Source organism: Brassica napus, chromosome A4 (genome assembly GCF_020379485.1).
Source record: "Brassica napus cultivar Da-Ae chromosome A4, Da-Ae, whole genome shotgun sequence".
NCBI classification, from domain to species: Eukaryota; Viridiplantae; Streptophyta; class Magnoliopsida; order Brassicales; family Brassicaceae; genus Brassica; species Brassica napus.
In genome coordinates, this window is record NC_063437.1 from 12,234,254 (window position 1) to 12,261,092 (window position 26,839).

The 26,839-nt window shown below is 30.0% G+C and overlaps 3 protein-coding genes across 5 annotated transcripts; 2 read left to right on the forward strand and 1 right to left on the reverse strand.

The window, feature by feature from the left end:
* Positions 1 to 347: 347 nt before the first annotated feature.
* On the reverse strand, positions 348 to 3,796 carry LOC106446396 (probable trehalose-phosphate phosphatase E). 3 transcript variants are annotated; one of them, XM_022718130.2, is made up of 12 exons: positions 3,548 to 3,796; positions 3,156 to 3,397; positions 2,930 to 3,070; positions 2,260 to 2,331; positions 2,046 to 2,138; positions 1,835 to 1,891; positions 1,630 to 1,731; positions 1,380 to 1,457; positions 1,181 to 1,250; positions 965 to 1,035; positions 764 to 856; positions 348 to 631 (listed from the first exon to the last, which is right to left on the reverse strand). In XM_022718130.2, exons 1-12 carry the CDS (start codon positions 3,549 to 3,551, stop codon positions 575 to 577), a joined length of 1,080 nt encoding a protein of 359 aa, XP_022573851.2. In that variant the 5' UTR covers positions 3,552 to 3,796; the 3' UTR covers positions 348 to 574. The 3 variants fall into 3 exon arrangements, with proteins under 3 accessions (XP_022573851.2, XP_048633564.1, XP_048633565.1); XM_048777607.1 differs by lacking the exon at positions 1,630 to 1,731; XM_048777608.1 differs by lacking the exons at positions 1,630 to 1,731; positions 1,835 to 1,891.
* Positions 3,797 to 19,706: 15,910 nt separating this feature from the next.
* LOC125608193 (glutathione S-transferase T3-like) lies at positions 19,707 to 20,776 on the forward strand. Its single transcript, XM_048778160.1, has 2 exons — positions 19,707 to 20,371; positions 20,680 to 20,776. The coding sequence occupies exons 1-2, from the start codon at positions 19,707 to 19,709 to the stop codon at positions 20,774 to 20,776; spliced, it is 762 nt and encodes a 253-aa protein (XP_048634117.1).
* Positions 20,777 to 21,605: 829 nt separating this feature from the next.
* On the forward strand, positions 21,606 to 26,073 carry LOC125607984. The gene has a single exon (XM_048777609.1). The coding sequence runs from the start codon at positions 21,730 to 21,732 to the stop codon at positions 22,996 to 22,998; it is 1,269 nt and encodes a 422-aa protein (XP_048633566.1). The 5' UTR covers positions 21,606 to 21,729; the 3' UTR covers positions 22,999 to 26,073.
* Positions 26,074 to 26,839: the final 766 nt, after the last annotated feature.

A 26,839-nucleotide genomic window follows, 5' to 3' on the forward strand; every position in this document is an offset into this window, starting at 1 on the left:
CCATTATGGGGCTCATGTTGTCTATATGATTTATCTCATGATGTAGTCATAGTGTCATACATGCCAAATGTTAAAACCGTCCTAGCAATCTATTCATAGACAGCTCTGACAGTTTAGAAGCTCGAAATAATTAAGAAAAACATTTTTTTAATATCGGAGATAACAAAAAGAGCGTGTAATATAAATTGTTTCCAAATGATACATAATCATGTGATATTAAGATTTCGTCACCGTTTTTTTGTAGAACTAAATTTTGTAAGTATATGTTTACTACATAATTTTCAGATCTCAAAAGATATATACATAGATCATGTTTTGGTGTAGAAAAATCGATTAGATTTCGAATATATTGTTCGGACTTCAGAGAAGTATATATTCTCCATGAAATTATATGTTTACAGTTTGAAGATTCGCGTTGATAGCAACAAGGGACTAGTCACAAAACACAAGATGGAAAAAGGATCAAGAACCTCAATTTGTCTTCTTGTTTATTTTTTAATCATTTGATACGTTAGAATGTTAATAAATAACAAAAAGTAAAAAAGAAAATGATTCTCATGTACTTGTAAACTCTTCATTCCCCACTCTTTAACTTTTTCCATTCCACCAGACGTTCCAAAAAATCCATAACCTATTAAACCAAGTTAAAAAATAAAATGAATCAGAAATCCACATTAGACCAAGAAGATACAGAATATTTATGTGCTGTGTAGTTTCAAAAAGAAAAAATTATGTGCTATGTGTATAGAGTAAGACAGCTTGCCTCGTCTGGCTCCTGCAAAGAATAAGAAGCATTGGTCTCCTTCGCGTATTTGGATACAAGGATCCCAAGACCTTGTCTTTTATCTCTCAAAATCTGTTACAATGTCACTTCAATCAATATTTATATAAAGATTAATTTAAACTATCTATTTAAATACCTTTGAATAAATTATTTGTCGAGGCATTAAGAATATTTATATACCTTAAAGGCATCTTCGTCGGTACGATCATCTCCAATATATATAGGGAAGACATGGGTACAATTCTCATATCCTACACATGTCAAATGCTCATTTTAATTAGTGAACAATTATAATTTTTAACATCTAAACCACTAGGACCATTTTATACCCCACCACTATGAAGTTTGTGAACAATGAATCTGCAATCAATTAATTAGGTATACATAATGTTTTACCGAGGGATTCTAACAAGAACTCAAGTGCTTTGCCTTTGTCCCATTTAATGATTGGACGAATCTCCAACACCTGAAATTAAATCAGACCGAAAAAGTAAATAATCATGATTAAAACAAAATCTTAATTAGTTGAGACTTGAGAGACATCCACTACTTATGAAAACAATATTTTCTCTCTAATTTTGTTAACTAAACTTACTTTTCTTCCTTGCGTAAGCATGAGCTTGGGGTAGTTCTTCAGAACTGATCGAACTAGATGGGCCAAGTCACTCCATTTCTGTTAGTTCATCATTTATATATTAGTGGTAAGTTGTTTTAAACTATATTGCTAAAAACATAACAAAATTAACTTGAGTGTATCTGAACATACCTAACGAGGCTACTAACATATCTCTTATTGCTTATATGATTAAATTTGATATAAAATATATGATTTATTTTGTCCATACATTTTCGTCTACGCATCGAAAGTGAACAGAAGCACAAAATTTGTTGTTTTCAACTTTGGCTCCTTGAATCGATTTTGTTTTCTCGACTAGTTTCATATACACCTAGAAAAAGAAAACAAAAATATTGATATAATCTTTTTTTGGTGAAAAAATATTGATATAATTTACAGAAAAAAAATCATAGTTGATCGATGTAGAATGTCACCTCACTAATCACCGGAAGGAACTCCGTCGCGGGTTGACAAAGAAGAGATTGGGTTTTCTGGATTGTGTTTTAAGAAATGAGGGGAAAATGAAAATTAGTATTTTAAAAAATAAAAATTACTATTTTTTTTTTATAAAAAACGAAAATTGGAAGGAAAAGACTTTATTATATCGATTATGTTTTCTGTGGACCTCTAGACATGTATCCATACTTTTTTGTATTTGGAATTTTGCTCTGGTCCTTTGATGTCCATTCCGTGACTTCCAGCATAGTACAACTCAGTTAGTTTCACAAAACTATAAACCTGGAAAAACATAATTTTCTTTTGGTTAATTAATTGTGAATACGTCAAAATAAAGAATTGACGATTTTGTCCAAACAAAAAAAAAATTAAAGGTTTTTATAAGATAAAGCTTATACGATACCTTCTCTCTAGATCGCCCACTAACTATGACTGTTGGAAAACACATTGCAAGTTTCCTTACAGTGTTTCGCATCTGAAACAAAGAATTCATACAAATTGGAAACAAAAAATAACTTAACAAATTGTAACCGACAAATTATATAAACTCTGTATTTCTTACTACATCCACTCGTAAATTTTCTAATATTTTCACAAATATTAAGAAAGCACAATAATCATTTATCATAAATTCATCAATTTCTTTTGCATTTATTTGCTTTTGATTACTTTAAATCAATAGTAATTCAAGAAACTCAATTAAGTTTCGAACTTTGCAATCTTTATTATTAACTAATATAAATTCATCGAAAGGATTAAAATTTATTTTTGTGAACTTTTTTTTTATTTCTTTCTAAACGAAATGGTAAAACTGTTTTTAACCCAAAAAAAAACTGAAACTTTGTTTCTTTACCGTTGTTATGCGTTTTATGGAATATTATGTTATTTTACTCGTTACTGTGTTATGTGATATTTATTAGATCAAACGTAAAAATACACCTTGTACTGTGTTTTTTTGTTGATGCTAATCTTGAAGGTTAGCAGGAAAAAATATTTTAAAAAAATTCTGAAAAGTTTATTAAGAAACTGGAAACGCTTTTTTTTTTTGCGCTAAAAAGAAACTGGAAACGTACCTTGTTAGACATGAAAGCGCGATCAGGATCATCAACAATGGGGGAGAGAGTACCATCGTAATCAAGAAACATGACGATTTGTTTTCCTTCTGATTCATGAAGTATTTCTTCGAACATGTTCAAAGCTGATGGATGTTCTTTCTACATAGTCACAATTCTCTCGTTAATAAAATACTTTGTGATTTAATGTTACAAAAAAAAACAGAGGTAAGCAAGAAGACATTACGATCCAAGCAGATTGGTTGTCGAAAGGTTTGAGATGAGTAGGAGAACATGCTCTCATGGAATCAACCCATGATCTTATTAGCCCTCCTCCTCTTCCAACGTCTTCTTCGTTGATCTGAAAATCTTGAAAAATTTTAGTCGCCGGCGACGTGTCTCCGTCGTCTCCTCCGGCATATAAAACTTCTGACTTAGAGATGATCTTTGTCTCCAACATTTTAGTAATATTCTCTTCGATGAATCTCACTGAGGAAATAAGATTGAAACAGAGAAGATAGCATATCAGTGACTGTATTTTGTGTGTTTTATATACATTGCAAGAACCATTTTTTTTGTCAAAGGGTTTTAAGAACCAAAATTTCATTATAAGAAAAAAACAAGAACATAAAAACTTACCCATTTAGGATAAAAATCTAAACCTGAATTTGAAGTTATAAAATCAGACTGAATGATTGGAGAGTAAGGGGGTGGACTGATTTTATAGTTGCAAGAAAGTTAGAAAACATTTTAAAAAGTAATATTATAAACAAATGAAAATTCAGATATTGTGTTGTGTCCGAGTCGAAACCATCGAGAGCGAGTCCCACTATACTGTACACGTGTAGCCGGGTCCCTTAGGTGACTTCCTTGATGGCTTGCTTTCGATATCTTTTGGTTATTACATATTCGGGCGCTGGTGCGTTACCATCAAGTGTCACGTGGTCCCGTCCAAATTGATCATGCTGACACCAGAATAAATAGATATTTATTTTTGGAAATTAATCAAATATTTTTTTTATTTTTGACCGTAACATATATTTACACGTTCCGTTTAACCATAAATTTTTAATTTTTAAATTCAAAGTAATTTAATCAATCAATCAATCATCAGAAGCTGCAAAAATCATTGTTTACATGGTTTTTAATAAATCTGGAGTTCCTATTTGTAAGAATAAGAAAATATTATATTTAAATGAAAATCAAAACATTATTCGTTATCTACAACTTAACAATGACATAATCTTTATAGATACTTATTAGTTTATGATTTATTAATTTAAAAACCAGCATAATAAGTTATTCTTATATTTTAGAAAAATTTAAATCAAAGATAAAATTATTTATATATGACAAAGTTTTTCAATACAATATATGTGCTTATAATTGTTTTAAATTTTTTAAAAATATTCACATATTAAAAATATTTTAGAAAATATCTTTATACAAATTTTGCTTGATAATTATTTAATTATAGATTGTTTTATATCTTAGTTTTTGTAAAAATATTATAATAGAAAAATATTATTTCAAGATAACAACACACTATATAAAAACTATCTTATTATAAAATTTAATATTATTAATATAAAATTCGTTTTAAATTATATAAAATTTTATATATGAATATTCATTAAGAATATAAACGATATTAACTGCTCTAATTTTTAATGTGAAAGCTCGAATGCGAAAAATCACTTTACAAATAATAGTATAGATAGACAATATCTAAATAGTTCGAACATCTAAACCAGTGAAGTATAATTACAAAACAATTGTCTTATGAATGTAAATAAGCATTATATATGATACTTATCCGTTTTCATATTAGATGTGTGCTCAAGGAAAAAAAATTATCTCTTCTATTCAAAATTTATGCTATATGTTCATGTAAACACCATCTTTCACAAGCCAAATTAAGTTTTTTTTTTTAAACGCCATCTTTCACATCATTCACCATAACAACTTGTTACTAAAACTTTTAGTTATCAAGATTTATTGTGCGATCGTATAGTTCATGATCCAGATAACTACTTCCACTTTAGTTGTACACAAGATAAACTTATACTTAATTCCTAATTTCCGTAGTTGATATTTCTGTACCACTTAAAAAGACAATAAGATCCCATACCTTGATAAAATATCCATTTATATGACAATACTATCCTGTAAAACTCACAATTCGCCATGTTGTGTTTTGTTTAAAATTTAAGATTCGAGAAATGAATCTTCATTTTGTTTTATCAGCTATGCATTTAGTCTACGAATATAATATATGGGTAAAGACTCCGGCAAATATTATACTGATCTAGTAGAGTGATGGTGAACTTGAACTACCCATGAAATTCTCAGATCCAACTACGATGATGAAGGCATAACTACAGCATTGATGCTTTTTTTTTTTATCAGTCAATGACCTTACAGTGAGATATAAACACCGTTGATAATTCTACGTAGAGTATAAACACCATTAACGATTTTATAGTGGGATATGAACACTGAAAACTCTACTGTGGAATATATACACCATTAACAATCCTACATCATGACATAAAGCTATGAAGATGACCTTACGATTACCATGTTACCATGTATAAATTTTTTTTTTTTTTTTTTTTTTTTGGTAAAAATGTAAAGATATAATTACCAATTTTAAGATTTTTGACAGAAGTACAATGATAACGGGAAGCAGAGCAAAGAAAAAAAACTAAACAACACCTCAAATCTAGTCGAAGCAGGAATAGACACAACCAACCGAACTGCAGCGAGAAGCCTCAACCAATCCGCACTTACCACTTGCCAAAAATGGCCGAATCACAGTTAAAACGAGAGACAGAACCCGATAATATTAGCCTCCCCGATGATCCGCTCTTAAAGATTTGACCCGACGAAGAACAGCTCGAGGTAGACTTCCTGAGCATCCGCATACACGACGACAGCCAAGCCAGAGGCCTAGCACACCACCACAACAAGAACGAGCATTATTCCGGCGAGCAGCCACTAAGCAGCAACACGCCAAAACCTATACAAACGGGCTGATGACAGCAGCAACTCCACAACACACACCACAGCCTCTGCTCAAACCGGAAGAGCCCATCCACTAGGAGACAGAACGTAAACGGCTGACCCCAGTGCTGGGAAGATGAGCGCAAACCAAGAAAACCGAGAATCCGCCTGAACCGAAGACCCCTCGGCGAGGAAGAGCAACTCGGACATGGACAGTCCTTGAGAACCAAGGAGCTGACCGGTTTGAAGCCGGAACACAAACAACAACAATAATAACAAGCACTGCCGATAAGAGGACTGAAGAAATAATGAAGGAAACGCCGAGACCCGAGGAGGACAAGAAGGAGCACCATGAACACGGGGAGAGCCGAAGCCATAGACGACTCCGAATCAAACTCCTAGCTACAGATACGCACGCCAAGCGAGACACAGCCGGAGACGACACACGACGAACCCGACAAAGCCTCAGACGCGCCTTAGAGGAGAACCTCACCGTACCTTCTGCACTTTGAGCAACGAGAAACCCTAACGTCGAGACGCCTCGCACGCCGGAGATACACGCGCCGCCGTGCCACTCCACCAGGATACAAAAGACATTAATCACCGGTAGAAGAACAGATCCGAGGCAGAGGAACCACCAGACGTAGCCACGCGCTGCCAATCAACGAGTTTCGCCAGAGATCTATAAAGGGGGAAAATCGATCTGCGACGAAACCCTACCCAAAAGCCGACCCCAACCTCCCCACGACACTGTACCATCCTCGCAGAGTAACCAGAGAACCGAAACAGCCGCCGGATTCAGCCTAGGTTCCTTCACCGACGAACGTTCGAGCTCCAGGAACAGCCACATATCGGAGGTGGACGCAGAGGGGAGAGATGGAGCAAAGAGAAAAGGAGAGAAAGGGGGGGGGGGAGAAGCCCTCCGACGGCGAGGAGAGGAGCAACCGCCGGAGGCAAGATCGCAAAGTTGTTTGGAGAGAGAGAGTCTGGGGAGAGAGTTTGGAGAGAGAAACACGACCGTGTTCTAAGTTACACCATGTATAAATTTGCCAATGAATAAGTCTTTCTTGACTAATATTTGTATATATGTTATATACATATAAGGCTTTGCCTTCACATTTTTATTGATGAGAAATCATTTTTGTGTACTTCACAAGATATATCATAATTTACAGTAAGTTTAAAATATATTAATAAAATATTCATAAACACACGACAAATATAATCCAAAAACTAGTTAAAATACATAAAAATAGGTTAAGACCTGTGCCTTACGCGGAATGAATATTATATATAAATTATTTTTTTTAAGTATTATATATTTTTTACATATTATGAAATAATAAATATATATTGAATAATTAAAAATTTAATAACTATTATGTATATAATTAAATTGGTACAAATACTTAAATAAATTTTATTTATCCAGACAAACACTTTTTCTATTTTATATGTTATAAAATTAAGTTTAAATGATATTAATATAGATATATAGTACATTTTTAATATTGACATCTGTTAAAAATATTTTATACTCATATTATTTTTGATCGTTTGTATTTCTTTATAACAAATTTTTTAAATCAATGATAACAATAAAAAATCATGGGATGTTTAATAGTTTTAGTAATTTATAATTTTAAAAATATTCAATGCAAAGTTTAAAATCTAAATATTAAGTTGTCAATAATTGTTCAAAATGTTTATCAAAAAATTTCAAATCAAATTCGAAATTGTATATAATTTTTTTAAAAAAATATTAATATGCATATATATAATATTTATTAAATGAGACTTCCTACTTATGTAATTTCGTAATCATTTGCACTTGTTATAACATAAATTTTAAACCATGGATCACAAAAATTTCAGTGTGAGATTTTTAACAAATTTAGTCATTTATATTCGTTTTTTAAAATTCAAAATATAACATATTCAAAAAAATCTAAAATTTTATTATATAGTTAATGTGGTTATTTAATTTATTTTAAAATGAATTAAAAATGATAGAGAATATACTGATTTTTATCAAATTTTTATTATTCAAAATCATTAATTGGCATATATACTTTTACCACATTAGGTAATTCCGTGATTTTTATTTAAGAAAACAATGAAGAACATTTATGATTAATTTATGATTAGTTTATTAAAAAGCTTATTATATATTTTTATATGGACCAATATATTTTTATAAGGATTCTAAGAATGATTGTGGTGATGACATGTGGCTACAAAAATATGTTGTAATGTTTCTCTTTTAATATATAGGGGATATTCAGAGATGGTTCGTGTAACCTAAAGATTCTATCAAGGTTTCCTTTAGGAACTAGGTGATTAAAAAGGAAATCAAAAATGTATCCACCATTGCCTTATCTTAAGGGGTTACCAATAAGACTTGGAATACACACACATACAACAGCAACCCCTTCTTTGACAAAAAGAAAATATAAGAGCAACCCCAATCAATGCTCAGAACCTCACATTGAGTAATTTTTTTTTCGTCACGACCTCACATTGAGTATCTAAACCATGAAGTAATGTCATTCTAATGTTGTTTTAGTAATGAGTTAAATTTAATTTTTAAAGCAAGTGAGTGATCCACAGCTTGACAAATGTATAATGGGTTTCTGAGAATCTCAAAGGTCCTAACAAGAACCGGTATCTAATCTCTTTTTTACTTTACTGTTTTTATTAATATATTTTGTGATGCTCTATTTATGAAAGTGCTCTAAACCAATCACCATAACATGCAATTTATTTTATTTTATTTTCCTTAACATGCAGTTTTATAACGAGACAAAAGAATCACCAAACTACAATCAAACACGTTTTTGTTTTTATTAGGTCTTACTGTGTTAACAGCTGTTGCAGTTCACTCAATGCCACATGGCTAGGTAGTTAACAACTCTATTTACTGTCCAGTCAACATCTGGCACGTAGCCCCTGAAAAAGCAACTAAGCAAATCCCCTTATTAATAGTTCATGTCTTCTCATCTCATTGGAGATCTAACGAAAAAACAAAGTTGATTAGTTGAGATTTGAGGTATACAGATCTTCGTCTTTACTGAGCTCGTGATGAGATCCTGATTCTTCAGATGTCTTTTATCTACATCTGATGGTTGATGTTGACACTAACTAGTTACTACTACTTTCTTTCTTTTTTTTCTTTTTTTTTTACAATTCACTTAATTCGTCATTCACAGTTACTATTGTACATTTTGAATGGTGTCAACAAAGAGGCGACTACGTGATTGCTAACTAGACTGGTTTGTATTCATCATTTAAAATATTTTTTTAAAAAAAAATCATTTAAAATATTTACCAATCAAAGTTTAAAATGATTAAAGCAAAAATTGATTCAGCCGTTGTGTTTATTTTGCAGTGTGCTACTATTTTGTAGCATTTTGTAGTAGTGAGAGCACCAGCTTTTATATAAAAGCTTTTTTTTATATAAAGCTTTGTTATATTGTTGAACTTTAAACTATGTTATGTAAATTCTGTTTTGAAAAATATGTTATATGTCCTTTTCAAAAAATAAAAAAACTGTTATATGTTGGCATAAAATAGAAGAAAAGAGCGGCATTCCACATGTTCCCATCTATGGATATGATACAACTTAAATCGCTCTAGTATTTTTGCTAGCTTTTTTTTTATAATTTTAAAGTTTAAAAAAAAATTAAAGTTAAAAAATGTTTAACTGATTTTTTGTCAACATGTTTACACGATTATATTTTGTTTATCATTAATTGGTCATGCTTCTTGAATGAAAGACTCAACTATAATCTCATATATAGTTGGTCAATTTTATGTTGCAGTGTCGTTCCTAGACATATGCAAAAGGAACATTTGCATTAGATCCAATTTTTTTTTTCGAAAATTCTTATAATAATTAAAGATTTCAAAAACTTAAGATTCATTTTGCAAACTGTTTTATTTGTTCTCATGGAACTAAAATTTGCACAATGTTCATATAAATAATAAGACGGGCCGGGTTGCAGTAATAAGAGAATTCTGAGCAGACTAACCATGCATACCGTAGTAATACTTCAAACATTTAACCAATAGATTGCACACATCTATTAAGAAGAAAATTATATACTAGATTTACAAAAAAAAAATTATTATATATACTAAGTAATAAACAATTGTTTGCAGTAGAACTCATTACATTGCGAGGCTATGTTCTAGAGCACATGGAATGTAGCTACAATCTGTGCAGCAAGAAAAACAAAAGTATTTATTGTATGCATATATCGTACATGATCTTTATAGGTTTAGTTCTCAGCCAGGTTTTGGAACCGACACTTCACGTGAAACGAATCAAAATTGTCTCCACCCACCACGTGACCGATCTCTACACAGAAAAGAGTACTATACAACATCCAAAAATATACAATATTTAAACTAAATTTATCGTGCCATCTTAAACTAGGGTTGGAACAACAGAAAAAATAAAAATCAGTTTATTGGGGGCGAAAAATATATCAACTAATTAGATAAATTAGCCATAAATAAGAAGCTTCAAGCAATTTATCCGTCCGGCGGTTATAATAACCTAATTAAGTATTTTATTTAAGGTCTCATGGCTAAAACGCTCGCGAGAATTCAAGGATGTGGTTGCGATTTCTATCGGTAATAAACAATTTGTATGATTGGTTGATTATAAGATTTAATAGCGGTTTAATAATAGATTACCAGTATTAACATATATAATATTATAAATATCAAAACATACTATTATGATAAAGTATAATAATTATTTATAAAATATAGTAATTATTAATAAAATATAATTAATAATAATATTATGTTATTTATTTATTTTTGTAGTTTAAATGAAAGTTATAATGTCAAAAAAAATTGTTTTGAAGATTTTTATTAGAAATTTTAAAAGAATATTTTGTTTTGTCTATGTTTTTCTATATTTTTATATATGAATATATATATATATATATTAATGTTTAAATGCAATATTAGGTAAAAAATATTGAATGTATTAAATGCATATATTGTTTTATACAGTTTTTTTTTTGTTTTTTTGAGGTGGTGTGAATCTGCTTCTACCTCTGAGAAATATCCTATTAACCAACTACCAAAATTATTTATTATAAATAATTTTATTTTATTATTTTATTTTAAATTAAGTAAATAACTTTAAACTATAAATTTTAGTGATTTAAAAAAAAATCTTATTGGTATGCAATGAAGTAAAATATCATATAATATAAAACTGCAGAAGAAATATTATTTAATAACTAGAGTAAATATTGATCAAACAATAACTCAAGCATCAATAAATTCCAGTTGTGTAGTGAATTTCTTCAAAAATAACGAGTGAATTTTAACCCGTTATTGGAATTTTTCAATTTATTAAATCTGGAAATATTTTATCCTCGACGTCCTGTTGTTTCTTGCTTACATAAAACACTAATACTTTAACAAGAAAAAAAATAAAGAGAACATGATCTTGGATTCTTAATTATACAACATTGAGCGGCTGCAATTTAGTGATTGGGAACATATGTGGAAGCTATGTAAGGTCATCTCAATCCTATTCTATTTTTTATTCTAAATATCATTTTGGAATAAAGTATACTCTAATTTCATTTTATTTTCAGTTCTAAAATGGCGCTGTGGTTAGAACTACTTCATTTATGGAGTAATATTATCTATTAATCTATTTAGGAGTTATTTTTTTTAATTTATAGAATAGTCTTTTAATCTTAAATATTTTTATTTAATTACTTTTCCTTATTTTTATTTAATACTTAAATATTTAACAGTAATACAATAACATGAAAATATGATTTTCATAATATTTAATAATTTTAAATAAGGATGCATAAACTAATAAAAATATCAAAACTAAACATAAAAATATAAAATAAATAAGTAAAGTGATTTAGTAATCTAGTAAATTATTTCTGGAACCGCAAGGATGGGTGAAGCATTGTCCAAATGATAAAAATAACTTATTTTAAAAATGTATTGCTCTATTTAGCAAAATCAAAGATAAAAAAATTCATTATTCATTAGAAAATGCAATAAATGACTATTTGTAGAAAAATATTCTAATGTTCATTATTGAACTAAAATATTCTATCATATATATATTTATTATTATTGTACTTTTTAATAATAACTATTTAATTTAAATAAATCATATTTATATGGAGTTTTTGTAAAAATAAAAAATAGTTGGGGTTAAATGGTAATTTTTTTATAAGTAGAAAGTATTATTAACAATTATTAATTAAATAAAAGTGGAACTATTTTAGAATATTATTTTTTGGAATTAAAAATAAAATAATATATTGGAGTAAAACTTTGGTATTGCACCATTTTAGAATAAAAATGAAATGATACACTAGAAATGCTTTAATTAGTAGCTTCCGGAGATTGATCCATCTCTATAAAGTTTACACACGTTTTGGATTAGTTTGATTCTAAGTCAAAGATTTGGATAATTCTATTGACTACAAACGGTCAAGATATATTCTCGTCTTCCGATTATGACCTGACTTTTACGGTTTATTATGATCCGGATTGGACATCATATCCAATACATAACACTTTTTAGGCAATTTTCAATATATTTTGTTGTTTTATAATTAAAAAAAACACTGTAATAGAGATTAGTTTATTTCGATATACTTCTGTGAAATAACATTTTAAAAAATATAGAATAAAAATAAAATTGATGTTTATCCTCCTAATTATAAAGGAAATAGCAATATTTAAAAGAAAAAAAAAATATATATATATAGAAATAATTTTGATTCTAAATACTAATTATAAAGGTTGACAAAAAGAAATACTAATATAAAGACAAAATAGTAATTGGTTATAGGTGTTCCTAGTGCTTATGTAATGTATATTGGCGATTTACTGATATCTAAAAAAAATCTAAAAGAAAACAAAACACAAAGTTTACTCTTCTAATTAGGCAAAAGAAAATGTTTACTTTTTTGTTGAAGCCAAAAAAAATTTACATGGAAGACTCTTCATAAAATTATATGGCTTCAAAAACTTCTAAAGGAACTTAAACTCAAAACAGTAATGTGCAGAATGACTGAAAGATAAGTGCGGTACAGTTTTAATAGTAATAACACATAAAAATGTATAGGTATATGTAAAAGTTATTGTTACTATTAACGGTAGTGCGGTGCGATCCGTTACTATTTGGAACCTTAGTTATTCACAACAACTTAGTTATACATCAAATTTGATTTATCATTGATTTTTTTATGTGACTTTAGATTGATGTATTGCTACAATACATGCTTGAATAAAAAATTAACTAAAGATATTTGGTTGTCAATTTCGAAAATGTTTAGTGTCCTAATTAAACATTTTAGTTTTTATATTCTAATTTTTTTTTAAAGTATTAGACTATTAACAATTTATTAGACTCGTGTATATCAAATTAGGATCTTATTTTTAAACCATTAATACTATAAAACAGATATCTCGACCACAAAATATTATTATTTATGCATTTGATTAAATATTTAAATTTCATTTTACTTAAAATCTATCCAGTTACAAAATGACAAATGTAATGTTCTAGAGGGATTCTTACTGTCTTCGTTTGAAAACATGCTGCTCATTCTGCTTTATACTATTCCTTTTTTTATCATTTTATAAGATACTTTTGTTAGAACTTTACCGATGGAATTCCATGCTCAAAATTTGTATATGTAGTATATACAAATCTACGGTTATAAAATCGTATTTTCCTATATCTACAGTTTAACACACCATACTCAAAATTATATTTCAATCTAAACTATTAAAAGGAAAGTACAAATAATATTTAACCCTAAGTATTTCACAATATTTACCAACATATACCACTGGCATTAAAACTCGACATTTTGATTATTTAATACGATTTTTCAAATTAAATTTAATAATTCAAAATAATAACTACTCATTTATTATTTTCCAAAATAAAATTTACCTTACAATATCTATTTCTGTATTTAAGAAAATACGATATCAATAAACTACCGAATAATCCTTTTTTATTTCTAATCTTGCAAATCACGTAAAACATTTATTATTAACCTTAATGATTACCTTCCATAATATATTTCTATATTTAATAAATCTTCTAAATATTTGATATCAATCAACGACCACAACATCCTTATTTGTTCATATTCTTGTAGATCACGTAAAAATCTAATATTTAAAAACCTTTATTCGATAAGCAACTAACAAAAAGTACATTCTTAAAATAAAATTGTATAGTATATTCGCTATTTAATACTAAAAATTCACAAGTAACAAAATCTTAGCTATTAATACGCGAATATTTCAACCCTTTCCTAACAAGCTATATATACCTCTTCCCCAATAGCTTCAGCACCATATCATTCTATAAAATTCACAAATAATCGAAACAAATCTGTAGATCAGTAGATTAGGAAAAACCTTTATATGCCATGATCTTTAGGCGTAATCAATAGATCTATCTTCTCTAATCCTTTTAGTGAAAAAAATCACAGGCATTTCAGAATATCTCGTCAGAACAACAGACATCACCGACAAAGAGATCAGTGGGAGAAACCGATGTTATATGGGAAAGTGAAAAGTCAATAAAGACAGTCGTTTTCTGTTTTTTTTTTTTGGAAAAAAAATATTATATGACCTTTGATTTTTGTTTCAGGTCCACTAATTTTTGGGTTACAAATGATAGTAATTTCAGTATCATAACCAAAAGGCCCAAATCAATTCATATAATTAAGCTTTGTTAATATAATTACTACAGATATATATATATATATATATATATATATATATATATATATATATATATATATATATATATATATATATATATATTTTAATATATTTTTGGAGTTACTTTTCCAATTGGCTTTATAGTTTCTATCAATTTTTTTAACGCTATATAAACAAAATAAAAAAATTTCTTTTTCAATTTGTTAATATAATTACTACAATTGTTTTTCTTTTTAATGCAATATCTTTATTTTAGTTATATATTTTCTTATTTAATAATACTATTAAACCTCAACTACATGCTCTAATATTATGCACTTTATGTTTAGTTTACCAAGCAAAAGAAAAAAAAATACAATATAAGAAGAATAAAACTTCATAGTTTATAAATGTACACTAAACCGAATAAACAAGATACACCAATGTCAGAACTCAATAACATATGAAACAGTAACATGAATGTTTTTAAAACTACGAAAACATATAATTACATCGAACATACATCCGCGTGGGCGCGTGGATCAAAAGCTAGTATTAAGTTAAGACCTCTCAACTAAGTTTGTTTCGGAGAAAAACTCATAAACTAAGTATTTAATGAATAAACCCTCCAAACTAATTTTATTTAATGAATTAAACTCTCGCCTGTCATAATTACCATTACTACAATTAAATTTTTAGTTTATGAATTTCTACATTAGGTAAACATAGTTGAGGAGTTTTATCATTAAAAATAAAAAAATACAAAATTTTATAAGATTATCTAAAAATTAGTAACTTAAATTTCAAAATTAGCAGCATTCTTAAAAAATTTCTGCAAATATATGAGTTTGATTTGTTTTTAACACCAACATTATGTATGTATAAATTAAAAATGTAAAAACCAGAAAATAGAATAAAAATTATCTAAAGATTTTTAACGTCATTGTTATTACATAAGATATAATTTTTTATTATATTTTCTTGTTTTTTACATTTTTAACTTTAGATAATTTTTATCAAAGGTAAATATTTAGATAACTTTTGTTATATTTTTTTGGGTTTTTACATTTTCAATTTATACATATAATGTTGATTTTAAAATAAATGAGACCATATATTTACAGAAATTTTTCAAAATGCTAATTTTGAAAATTAAAGTTACTAAATTTTAGATAGTGTTATTATATTTTTTTTTTAATTTTTAATAGTAAACTTCCTCAACTATGTTTACTTAATTTAAAAATCCCTAAACTAAAAATTTACTAGTAATGGTTATTATGACCGGCAAAGGTTTACTTCATTAAATAAAATTAGATTTTCGTTAATATTTGTTTAGTGATTTTTAACCAAAACAAACTTAATTGAGGGAGTTTAACATTACAATCCATTAAAATATTTACAACTTTTTATCGGACACTTGATGAGACACTAAGCTCCTTTAATGGTGGGCATCTTTGTCCGAAAAAATGTGCAAGAAACAAAATCCCCCTTCATTATTCACACCATATATAGTGCACACAAACAAGTGGATATTTATTTAATTCAAACAACAATATTCATTTTCAGTCCTACTTATATAAAAATTGTGGATTTTAAGATTAACTCAAACATTAAGCTATGGTTATTATTAGTTTTTTTTCGAAGTGTATTACTTTCAATTGAAATAACCATACCATGTTTTTGAGTGTTTTATATATTAAAAATCAGTGTAAAGAGGACATGACTAAATAATTTGTGTTCAATCATTGTCGTCCTCTTGGCTATAAAGAAATGAAAATAAGATAGAAGAAGTAGAAAGCGAAGTGCCTTTAATTTGGGGTATATAAATTTAAAGGCAGTGATAAAGTAGGAGTACAATATATATCTCATATTCGATCAAGTTGTTATAAGATTTCATTTAAGATATTCTCAAAAAAAGAGATGATATTAACCTTATAAATATCATATTTTTGATATATTTCTATATATTCTTGTAAAATTGGAATCGTGGAATCTATCTATCTACTTTATTAAAACAGAAGTACAAAATAGAAATACCCCTTAGTTTTACTACTTATTTACATTAGAATGCCATTGATGTATTTATTGAACCTATATTTAAGCATGCTTATCTTTTCCTAATTTAAATCATAGATTTAAGCATTTAATATCTTTCCAAAATTTAAATAATAGATTTCCTTTATCAAATCATAACCAAAATAAATTTCCTAATATATTTCGTATTAACATACTCAATATTTTTAATATTTATAAGTAATAAATAATAAAATAAAAAATCACACATCATAATCAATTTATATAACATATAAATAAAATATAAAATAGTTTATTCATATATTAGTATAATGCTTTCATAATATAAGTCCAATTAGTTATAAATATTGGATTTGTTTATATGATACATTGTGATATAATAGATGATTAAAATCACAAAATATAATTATTCAAAGTAATAAATAAAATTGTTATGTTTAAAAATGTTATATTAACAGTTATGTAATATATTTTAATTTACATATATATATTATACCATTAGTACAAAGAAAAAAATTAAAGTGAAAGAAAATATTTATACGGTCACGGGTCAAGCTCTAGAAATAAATAACAACAGTAAGATTATTTTTCTTTAACAAATTTCTTTTAATTGAAATTATAGTTCCAAATAAGTTTATATATTTTATGTATTTATAAATTTATTTTCTTTGTCTTTAAGGAAGCTTAGATTTTGAAATTGAAAAAAATATGACCGCCTCTATATTATTTTAATTACGAAATTTAAAATTTATATCAGAATATTTTATTAAACTTTTAATTTTTATTTTTATTATAACTATAAAGATTAATTTTCAATATGAATTTATGTTTTAATATTACAAATACGTCATTTAATATAAACAAAAAAAAACTAAAAACATAAAATAAATACCCGCCCGGTCGGGCGGGTCAAGGTCTAGTGTTTAAAAGGAGAGTATCTTAGGAAACTCTTGTAAAAAAAATACCCCCAAAAAATTATTGTAAACTTAAAAATCAAGTGGCATGTATCTATTCTTTAAAGGGAATTTTGCTAATTAAGAACAAAAAAACATATATATTGTCCACTTAAAATCAATTTTGGCATTGTTGTCCACTTAGTACTTATATTAATGTTAATTCCATTTAGCACTTAATCAAAATTATTATCAAATTTTTTTAATTTTAATTAGTTTTTCATTTTAAAAAACATATAGTTACAAATAAAACCTAAACGTTGATTCTCGTCATGTTTTCTTCAACTCCTCTCTCCCGTTTGCCTTCCTCTTGTGCTCACTCCGTTCAATGATAACTTTGAGATCTTCTTTTTTTTTTTCTCCTCAAAATCTTGTCTTCTTTTTTTTTTCTCAATAAGCCCAGTATTCACAAAACCCTAAGACCATCCGCATTAGCGGTTATTAGCGGGTTCGTGGGCTCGAGTTCTTAGGGCCGATTGATTAAAAGAAAATCAAAAATGGGTTTAATTCGATGAACCGGGCCTTAGGACTGAACCCGTAAGAGGCGAGTTCAAGCCACGCGTCGATCACTGATTGACTTCTCCTTTCCGCGTTGACGACGAGAAAGAAAAGATTTCCGCGTAACTCGATTCATTTCTCTCCTCTCTGAAAAACCTAGGGTTTCTTTTCTCGGAGGCGATATTCCGTGCGACGGCGAATTCTGGAGGTTTTCTCCATCAAATCGACTCTGTAATCTCTTCTTGACGCTCTTAGGTCAGTATTACTTAGATTCACGGTGTGTTAGCGTCGATTGTATGTTCGAAAGGGATTTGCGATTTGTGTGATTTAAAATCGATTTGGGGTTTTTTTTTAGGGTTCTTAATCGATATGGGAGTTCGATTGAGGGTTCATTTAATCATAATCTGTCGTTAATGTGTGCTAATAATTGTGATTTGTGGCGCAGATGGATCCGGCAGAGGAGAGAAGACATTCAAAGAGGCAAAAGGATTACATCAACAAGTTAGGGTCCGTCCCCGATTCTGAGTACGGGATTCCTAGAAGGTGTCCATGTGGGGGGCGAATCATTGATGAGGTTCGCCGGAAGGACGACTACGACACTCTTCCGGGGAAGCGGTTCTTCACCTGCAAGAACTACGAGGTAAGTTTTATTTTACACGCTTTGATTATCGTTTTTGGGATTACGAATCGACAAGTCTCTGATATTTGTTTATGTTGTAACCAAGGCTGATGGATTCCACTATCGTCAGCCTTGGGTGATAGGTGTGCAGGAGGAGATTGAAAGGTTGACTAAGCGGGTGGAGGAGGCTGAGCAAGTGATGTTGGGAACGTTGAATTTCAGTAAGCAGATTGAGACACTGGAGGTTAGTCAACTTTCCTTGCTCTTTCATTCCATAAACATTATAGTTTTGTAATTTTTTTGCGTGACTAACACTTATTCTTTGATGTTTCCATGTCCAGGAACAGGTTAAAATCTTATGTGAGCAGGTAGATTACCTCACCGTCCAGGTGGCTATGCTGGAGAAGGTCAGCTTCGATTGAAAAGCAAAGGTAACACTCAACAACCCTGTAGAGGTAGTTCGTAAATGTTTGTTAGAAATTCTTGATTGCTATATGTGTGTTTGATAATGTTAATGCTTTTTTAAAAGTAGAGGTAGTTGAACTTGTTAAATACAAACCTAACCGTATGAGACAACTTAACTAGAAATAGAACTTCATGAAAGCTTAAGATAACTACAACTATAACTAGAACTACAAGCCAAGCAAACTACAACGAGAACTAGTAGTCTAACTACAACTTAAATAAAACTATAATTAATGCTCACTTGGTTGTTGGTTGCTGTGATCAATTTGCGATTGTACTTAGCTGTAGTTAATATATGCGATTGATTTGAAGTGTATTCACTGCTCTATGTGAACAACTTGGTCTGTAAAAAACTTTTCTAATGAATGTCTGGTAGGTAGACTTTGTTTAATTGTCCTATCCTATCACACGAAAAAGTAGTTTATAAACATAGGAAATCCACAACTAAAAACACAGTAACATATAAACACCACACAAAACCTAAACGAAAATGGAACCTTTCTCCCAACACTCTGCCGGGTTTGTTAATCTATTAGCTTCGCAGAGCAATCAAGAAATAGACGTTGACTCTGCTGAGGCTAATGGTAACTCGCCCGGTTTAGTTAAGCCATTGGAAAGGAGAAAGTGGGGACCCAAAGAAGACCTTGTGCTCATCAACGCTTGGTTGAACACGAGTAAGGATCCTATAGTCAGCAATGAGCAGAAGACAGGGGCGTTTTGGAAGAGAATAGATGATTATTTCAACTCAAGCCCTCAGCTCATTGGCTCCGTTCCTAGAGAATGGAGTCAATGTAAGCAGAGGTGGAGAAGGGTTAATGAGCAGGTGTGCAAGTTTGTGGGTTGCCATGAAGCCGCTTTGAAGGAACAAGCGATTGGTCAAAATGAGAATGATGTCATGAAAGCTGCACATGACATCTTCTTAAACGACTATCATGCCAAGTTCGTACTTGAACATTGCTGGAGGGAGCTGCGGTTTGATCAGAAATGGAGATCACACTCGTTGTCGAAAGATGGTGCGAAGGAGAAGAGGAAGGAAGCAGGACCGGAGGTGGTGGCTGACGACGAAGAGGTTAGGCCTCCTGGTGTTAAGGCGAGCAAAGCAGCGAAGCGCAGGAAGCACGGGAATGAAGCAGCTTATGATCAAGTACAGAGCATGTTAGCTATGAAAAACACCATTTCGAAACAAAAGATCCTAGATCGTCTCCTTGCCAAAAATGAAGAAACACTTTCTAATCAAGAACTATCCCTTAAGAAAAAACTAATATCTGAAATGCTTTAATTTGGTGAGTGACTTGTATTTTAGGTTGATTTGCTTAGGTTGAATCGATGAACTAGTTGGTTGAATTCGAGAGTTTGCTTGGGTTGATTCCATGAACTTGTTGGTTGAATGCTTGAACTTCTTTATGAGTCGAACAAATTGTTTATGTTTAGCTGTATTGACTCTGTTTTCTTATCTTTTGCAGGTCTGAGAGTGCAGGTCACGGGTTGGAGTTAAGGTGTTGGAGGTCAGTAGTTGTTGCAGGTGAAGCCTTGTTGTTTGTTTGTCACGGGATAGTGTAGGCTTGTGTATCTTTCTACACTAGTTTTCAATCACGGATGATGTACTATGTATTGTGTCAGTGACAAGTTGATTCACGGATGTGATATGGTTTCGAACTCTATATATTATTGCACTTCTATTACTTTCAATTGCTCACATCTCTCACTTTAACACAATTGCACTTATCTCACTTCAAAACAATTGCACTTCTATTACTTTCAATTGCTCATGCACCAAGTTAGAACAACCTCACTACAACAGCTCTCATCGTTCATCTTCAGAAAGTAACTCCAAGTCCGGACCAGCTCACTACAATAGCTCTCATCGGGACAATCTCTCATCTTGAAGAACGAAGTCAGCTCTCCTCTCCATCTTCACATACAGAAACAAAATCAAACACGGAACAAGGTATAAAACATGCATCTTAGTAATAGCTTGGGTTATAAAAGGATTATGAAAAAGATAAAGGTTTTTGAAATAAATGAAAATTGCAAAAAAAAAAATTACAACTTCTTTAAAGGATTATGAGTACGAAAATATAGGATTATGAAATAAAAGATTATGAAAAATAAAGGATTATGAAAAATAAAGGATTATGCAATATAAATGATTACGAAAAAGAAAATATAGGATTATGAAAAATAAATGATTATGAAAAATAAATGATTAGGAAAAATAAATGATTATGAAAAATAAAGGATTATGCAATATAAATGATTATGAAAAATAAAATATAGGATTATGAAAAATAAATGATTATGAAAAAGAAATGATTATGAAAAATAAATGATTATGAAAAATAAAGGATTATGAAAAATAAAGGATTATGAAAAAGAAAATATAGGATTATGAAAAATAAATGATTATGGAAACAAACAAATTCTATTGATGGAATATAAATAAAAAATGATGGAGTTACAAACCCCCTACTTGCCTTTTGTAGGAAGGAAAACATAAATAAAGTGCTTGACAAATGTCTTCCTCATCAACGGATGAAGTTGATGAAGCTTTAGACGAAATAGTCGACCAAGTAGTTGACAGTTATATCGACGCAATAGTTGATGGTCAAGCCAACAAGCCGAGGAGACGAGCTTATATCGAAAGAGATCGGGAAGTAGGACACACTCAACTATGGAACGATTCTTTCACGGAAAATCCTACATACCCACCGGAATTGTTTAGGCGGCGTTTTCGAATGAACAAGCCATTGTTCCTTCGCATTGTCGAACGCCTAAGTAGTGAAGTTCCTTACTTTCAGCAAAGACGAAATGCTCACGGAAGGAACGGGCTATCTGCACTTCAAAAGTGTACGGCAGCTATACGTATGCTGGCATATGGTCAATCGGGAGATACATATGACGAATATCTCCGACTTGGTGACAGTACATCACGTTTGTGTTTGGCAAATTTCACTGATGCAACAATACAATTGTTTGGAGAAGAGTATCTACGAAAACCTACAGCCGAGGATCTTCAACGATTACTCGATGTTGGAGAGGTACGGGGGTTTCCGGAGATGATAGGCAGCATCGACTGTATGCATTGGGAGTGGAAAAACTGCCCAACGGCTTGGAAAGGTCAGTTCACACGTGGTTCAGGAAAGCCGACAATTGTCTTAGAAGCCGTGGCATCACAAGATCTTTGGATATGGCACGCATTTTTCGGCTTACCAGGTACCCTCAACGATATCAATGTTCTTGATCGATCACCTGTTTTTGATGATGTCTTACATGGTCGAGCACCTAAAGTTAAGTTCAAGGTCAACAACCACACTTATCGTATGGCCTACTATCTTACTGACGGAATTTATCCAAACTGGTCAACATTTATCCAATCCATCCCACTTCCTCAAGGTCCTAAAGCCGAGAAATTTGCAGAAAAGCAAGAATCCGCCAGAAAAGATGTCGAACGGGCTTTTGGAGTATTGCAATCGAAGTTTGCAATTGTTAAAAACCTCGTTCTACAATGGGACAAGGAAAAGATAGGAAAGATAATGAGAACTTGTGTTATATTGCACAATATGATAGTAGAGAACGAACGACACGGATACGCTCAAATTGATACTTCTGAATTCGAGTCAGGAGAATCAAGCAGAAGTTCGAGGGTGACAAGGAGAGAAAGTATTCATGTCGGTGATATGTTAGGCATGCGCAGAAAAGTTCGAGATCCAGAGAAGCATGCTCGTTTGAAAGCTGATTTAATGGAAAATATATGGCAAAAGTTTGGTGATGAAGATGAATAAGCTTTGTATGTTATTAAATTTCTTGATTTATGTAATCTACTCTTAATGTATTGAATAAAAAGTTTTAAAATATTTATAATATATTTTAATATTTTAGTCATGTATTCTGAATATTTTGAAACTTTTAAATAATAAAATAAATATTATTATTTTATTCTTATGAACTCGTTCTTGAGGTTCACCAATGCAGAAAACAACAAATACAGATTCATAACTATTCATGAACCTACAAAAAAATATTAAAAAATCTTTGTGAACCCCAAGGGGTTCCCCAATGCTCATACTCTGATTTATTAATAATTCCATCGAAATCATGGAAGCTCAAGATATCCCAACCCCAAGATACCAATAAAAAAATCCCTTTTAGCACTTAATCAAAATTATTATCAATTTATTTTTAATTTTAATTAGTTTTTTACGTTTAAAAAAATAATATAGATACAAATAAAACCTAAACTTTGATTCTCGTCATGTTTTCTTCAAGACTTCAACTCCTCTCTCACGTTGGCCTTCCTCTTGTGCTCTACTCCGTTCAATGATAACTTTGAGATCTTCTTTTTTTTTCTCCTCAAAATCTTGTCTTCTTCTTTTTCTCAGTAAACCTAGTATTCACAAAACCCTACTTTATTAATTCCATCGAAATCATGGAAGCTTGAGATATCTCCAACCCCAAGATACCAATAAAAAAATCCCATTTAGCACTTAATCAAAATTATTATCAAATTTTTTAATTTTATTTAGCTTTTTGCATTTAAAATAAAAATACATACATATACAAATAAAATCTAAACTTTGATTCTCGTCATGTTTTCTTCAACTTCTCTCTCACGTCAGCCTTCCTCTTGTGCTTACTCCAGTTCAATGATAACTTTGAGATCCTCTCTTTTTTCTCCTCAAAATCTTGTCTTTTTCTTTTTCTTAGTAAACCCAGTATTCACAAAACCCTACTTTATTAATTCCATCGAAAATGGAAGCTCGAGATATCCCCAACCCCAAGATACCAATAAAAAAAAATCCAAACCTATTTCCGCTTCGCTGCCTTTGATCGCAAGACATTAAAGTCAAAAGAGCTATGTAAGCATCGTGAAATCGAGTTTCTTAAATCTTAAGAGTCTCATGATCGTAAATAAGCCAAAAGATGTTTACTGTGAATTTGTTCTTTCCTCTACTCCTACGTCTTTTATTGGTAAGTCAAACTTTAATTTACTGTGAGTTAAGCGAATGAGTTTCAACTTGCAAACAGATTAGACTATGAAACTAGCGGCATGATGCTCATAACTAACTCCCATAAGCTCTCTCCATCGGACCTTCCCCGAATTTGAACATAATCATGATTAAGTCAGGTCATTTACGGTCTAAACACATATCTTGACGTGTGTATTCTGCCTTGGACGTTAGTAGAGTTTTAGAGGGAGGTGTGGGAGAGTCCGGACCAATTCAGGTAGCTCTTGATCCTATTTCAAGTGCATTACTTGTCAGAGTTTCTCTTAGTGTCCATCGTTGATGGTTTGGCCTTCTCATTTCCACGTTTAAGATTTGGACAACTAGTGAGTTTTAGGGGCACATATACAAATTGACTAGCGGAGACTTGCCATTTTGTTCAATTTTCTTCTTAGCCGTAAGAATTTATATCTTCCTTTGGGAGCGTTTACAATAGTTAGTGGGCGTACTGCTATTGTGAGTTATGTTTTTTTTTTTGTTGGTCAAATCCTTGTTGTCACCATGCAAGGGTGGATCAGCACCTTACACTGATCAAATCCTTATTGCCACCATCCATTTGCTTTTGACTTTTGAATCTCTCATTTTGTCCAAGTCTCTTAGTTCCTCTTTCAGGTTATGATCAAGGTTTGCTAGGTGTGTAGACGACAAACGCAAGGAGATTGGCATTATAGAAAGATTTTCAATCCAAAACAAAGAACTTATGCTTCCATTTTTTTACGTTTGTAAAAATTAATTATTCTATTCTAAAATCAGTTTGTTTCTGTTTGTAATGATAATATTTTTAATCCAAAACAAGAGTTTATGCTTTTAAGGTTTTAAATTGTTTAAGGATGTGGTATAAAGAGATACACATGTGGTCTTGCTTATGTTGTATCATTGATCAAAAGTTCAAACCAGAACACTGAAACTCACTGTAGTAAAGGGTGATATGAATTCGGCTTTATTAGCAACTCACTTGATATTTGTACAATGTCTGCTTGAATACACACACAAGCGCGTGGAAGGTTGGTCCTCACATATGTCAAATTTTTTTTATTTTTCCGGTCATTGTTGATGATAGCAGGAGTGACTCAAGGGTACTGATCAAATCAGAAGGGTAAGTAGCTCATTTGGAAATTGACCAGGCTTCGATCGATTCCACAGTCCTCACAAACCATCAACTTTAGCTTATCAGAAATTGAACTCGCATCCAAATTCAGTAACCTACCTCCTTATGCTTCATCAGCAAGTAAACTGCATCCCTTGCTTACAAACGAGTTCCACAAACCACAAGAAGCATAGATATGCATCTTAGTAAACTTGATTGACCAAAAAAGGAGAAGGAAAGAAGAGATCATTGATGAAGTAGATTTTCTTGGTCAATTTGCATTCCAAATTTGGTTAAAAAAAAGAAGTAAAAGTCAATATTTTCAAGATCTGCTAAATATTGGCTAATCGTTTTTGGGCTAAAATTTTGGAAATTTGTAACAAATCCAGCAGAAGTTAGATTCTAATTTTTTAAAAGATCTTCAAATAATATATAGGAAATCATATGTAGCTTTTATTTAAGGAAAAATAAAAAATATTATATGTATAATTATTAATCAATTTGATAGTTTAATAAATATATATCTAGATGAACCAACCTATTTTTTCTAAAAATTCTGAGAAGTATTCAATGAATGACGCATGACTACCTAAAATGTTCTAATTTTTTTCAATTAATATATCTCCTATATATTAATTGAAAAACATTAACTTCTTTTTGTAGTCACGTGTCATCACTATGATGATTCTTGGAATCACTAGAGAAATAGGTTGTTTCATCTAATGATTTAATAAATTTTTATTAAACGAACAATAAATTCATTATTAATGTTATTATTTCCTTAAATAAAAGTTACAGAAATGCCTAATGTGGCTTAAGTATATATGACAATTAATGGTTTTGAACAATAAAGATTTAATAAAAATTAGTGTATCTTCTATCATATTTGTTTAATTTTAAATTATTAAAATAAATTAACCAACTATATTAACCATATAATAAAATTAAGATTTTTGGTATATGTTATATTTTAAATTTTTCAAAATGACTATAAATTACTAAAATTGTTAAAAGCCTCACATTCAAATTTTGTGATCCATGATTTTAAATTTTTGTTATAACAAAAGACAAATGATTACAAAATTATATAAGTAAAAAGTATTATTTAATTAACTATTAAGATTAAAATAGATATATATATATATATATATATATATCGTTTTAAATTAAACTATACACCATATAAAATAGATAAATATTTAATTTTGAAATTTACTTTGAACAATTTTTTTTTTGATAAAAGCTTTGAACAAACATTGACAACTTATTTTTTTTTAAATTATAAATTATAAAAGCTACTAATCTCATAATGAAAATTTTGTTATCAGTAATTTAAATTTTTTTTGATGAAATGTTAAATTAATTGATCACTTTAAAATAATATATGTACAACTATATGGAGTTCAAAAGATTAAACTTAGACAAGGAAACTGAAACTACTTAAACTAAGTTGTACTTTCGTGTGCTTCAAACCATCGGATCATCAGGCCCTGCAGTCGCGGGTTGCAAGTGTACTTGAGGGAAGTTATACGG

Coding starts and splice junctions, on each gene's coding strand:
- LOC106446396 (XM_022718130.2), bottom strand. Junction 2,139..2,259: donor GTGGGCGATCTAGAGAGAAG/GTATCGTATAAG, acceptor ATGTTTTTCCAG/GTTTATAGTTTTGTGAAACT. Junction 857..964: donor CCGACGAAGATGCCTTTAAG/GTATATAAATAT, acceptor ACATTGTAACAG/ATTTTGAGAGATAAAAGACA.
- LOC125608193 (XM_048778160.1), top strand. CDS start 19,707: ATGGAACCTTTCTCCCAACACTCTGCCGGGTTTGTTAATCTATTAGCT. Junction 20,372..20,679: donor TATGATCAAGTACAGAGCAT/GTTAGCTATGAA, acceptor TATCTTTTGCAG/GTCTGAGAGTGCAGGTCACG.
- LOC125607984 (XM_048777609.1), top strand. CDS start 21,730: ATGTCTTCCTCATCAACGGATGAAGTTGATGAAGCTTTAGACGAAATA.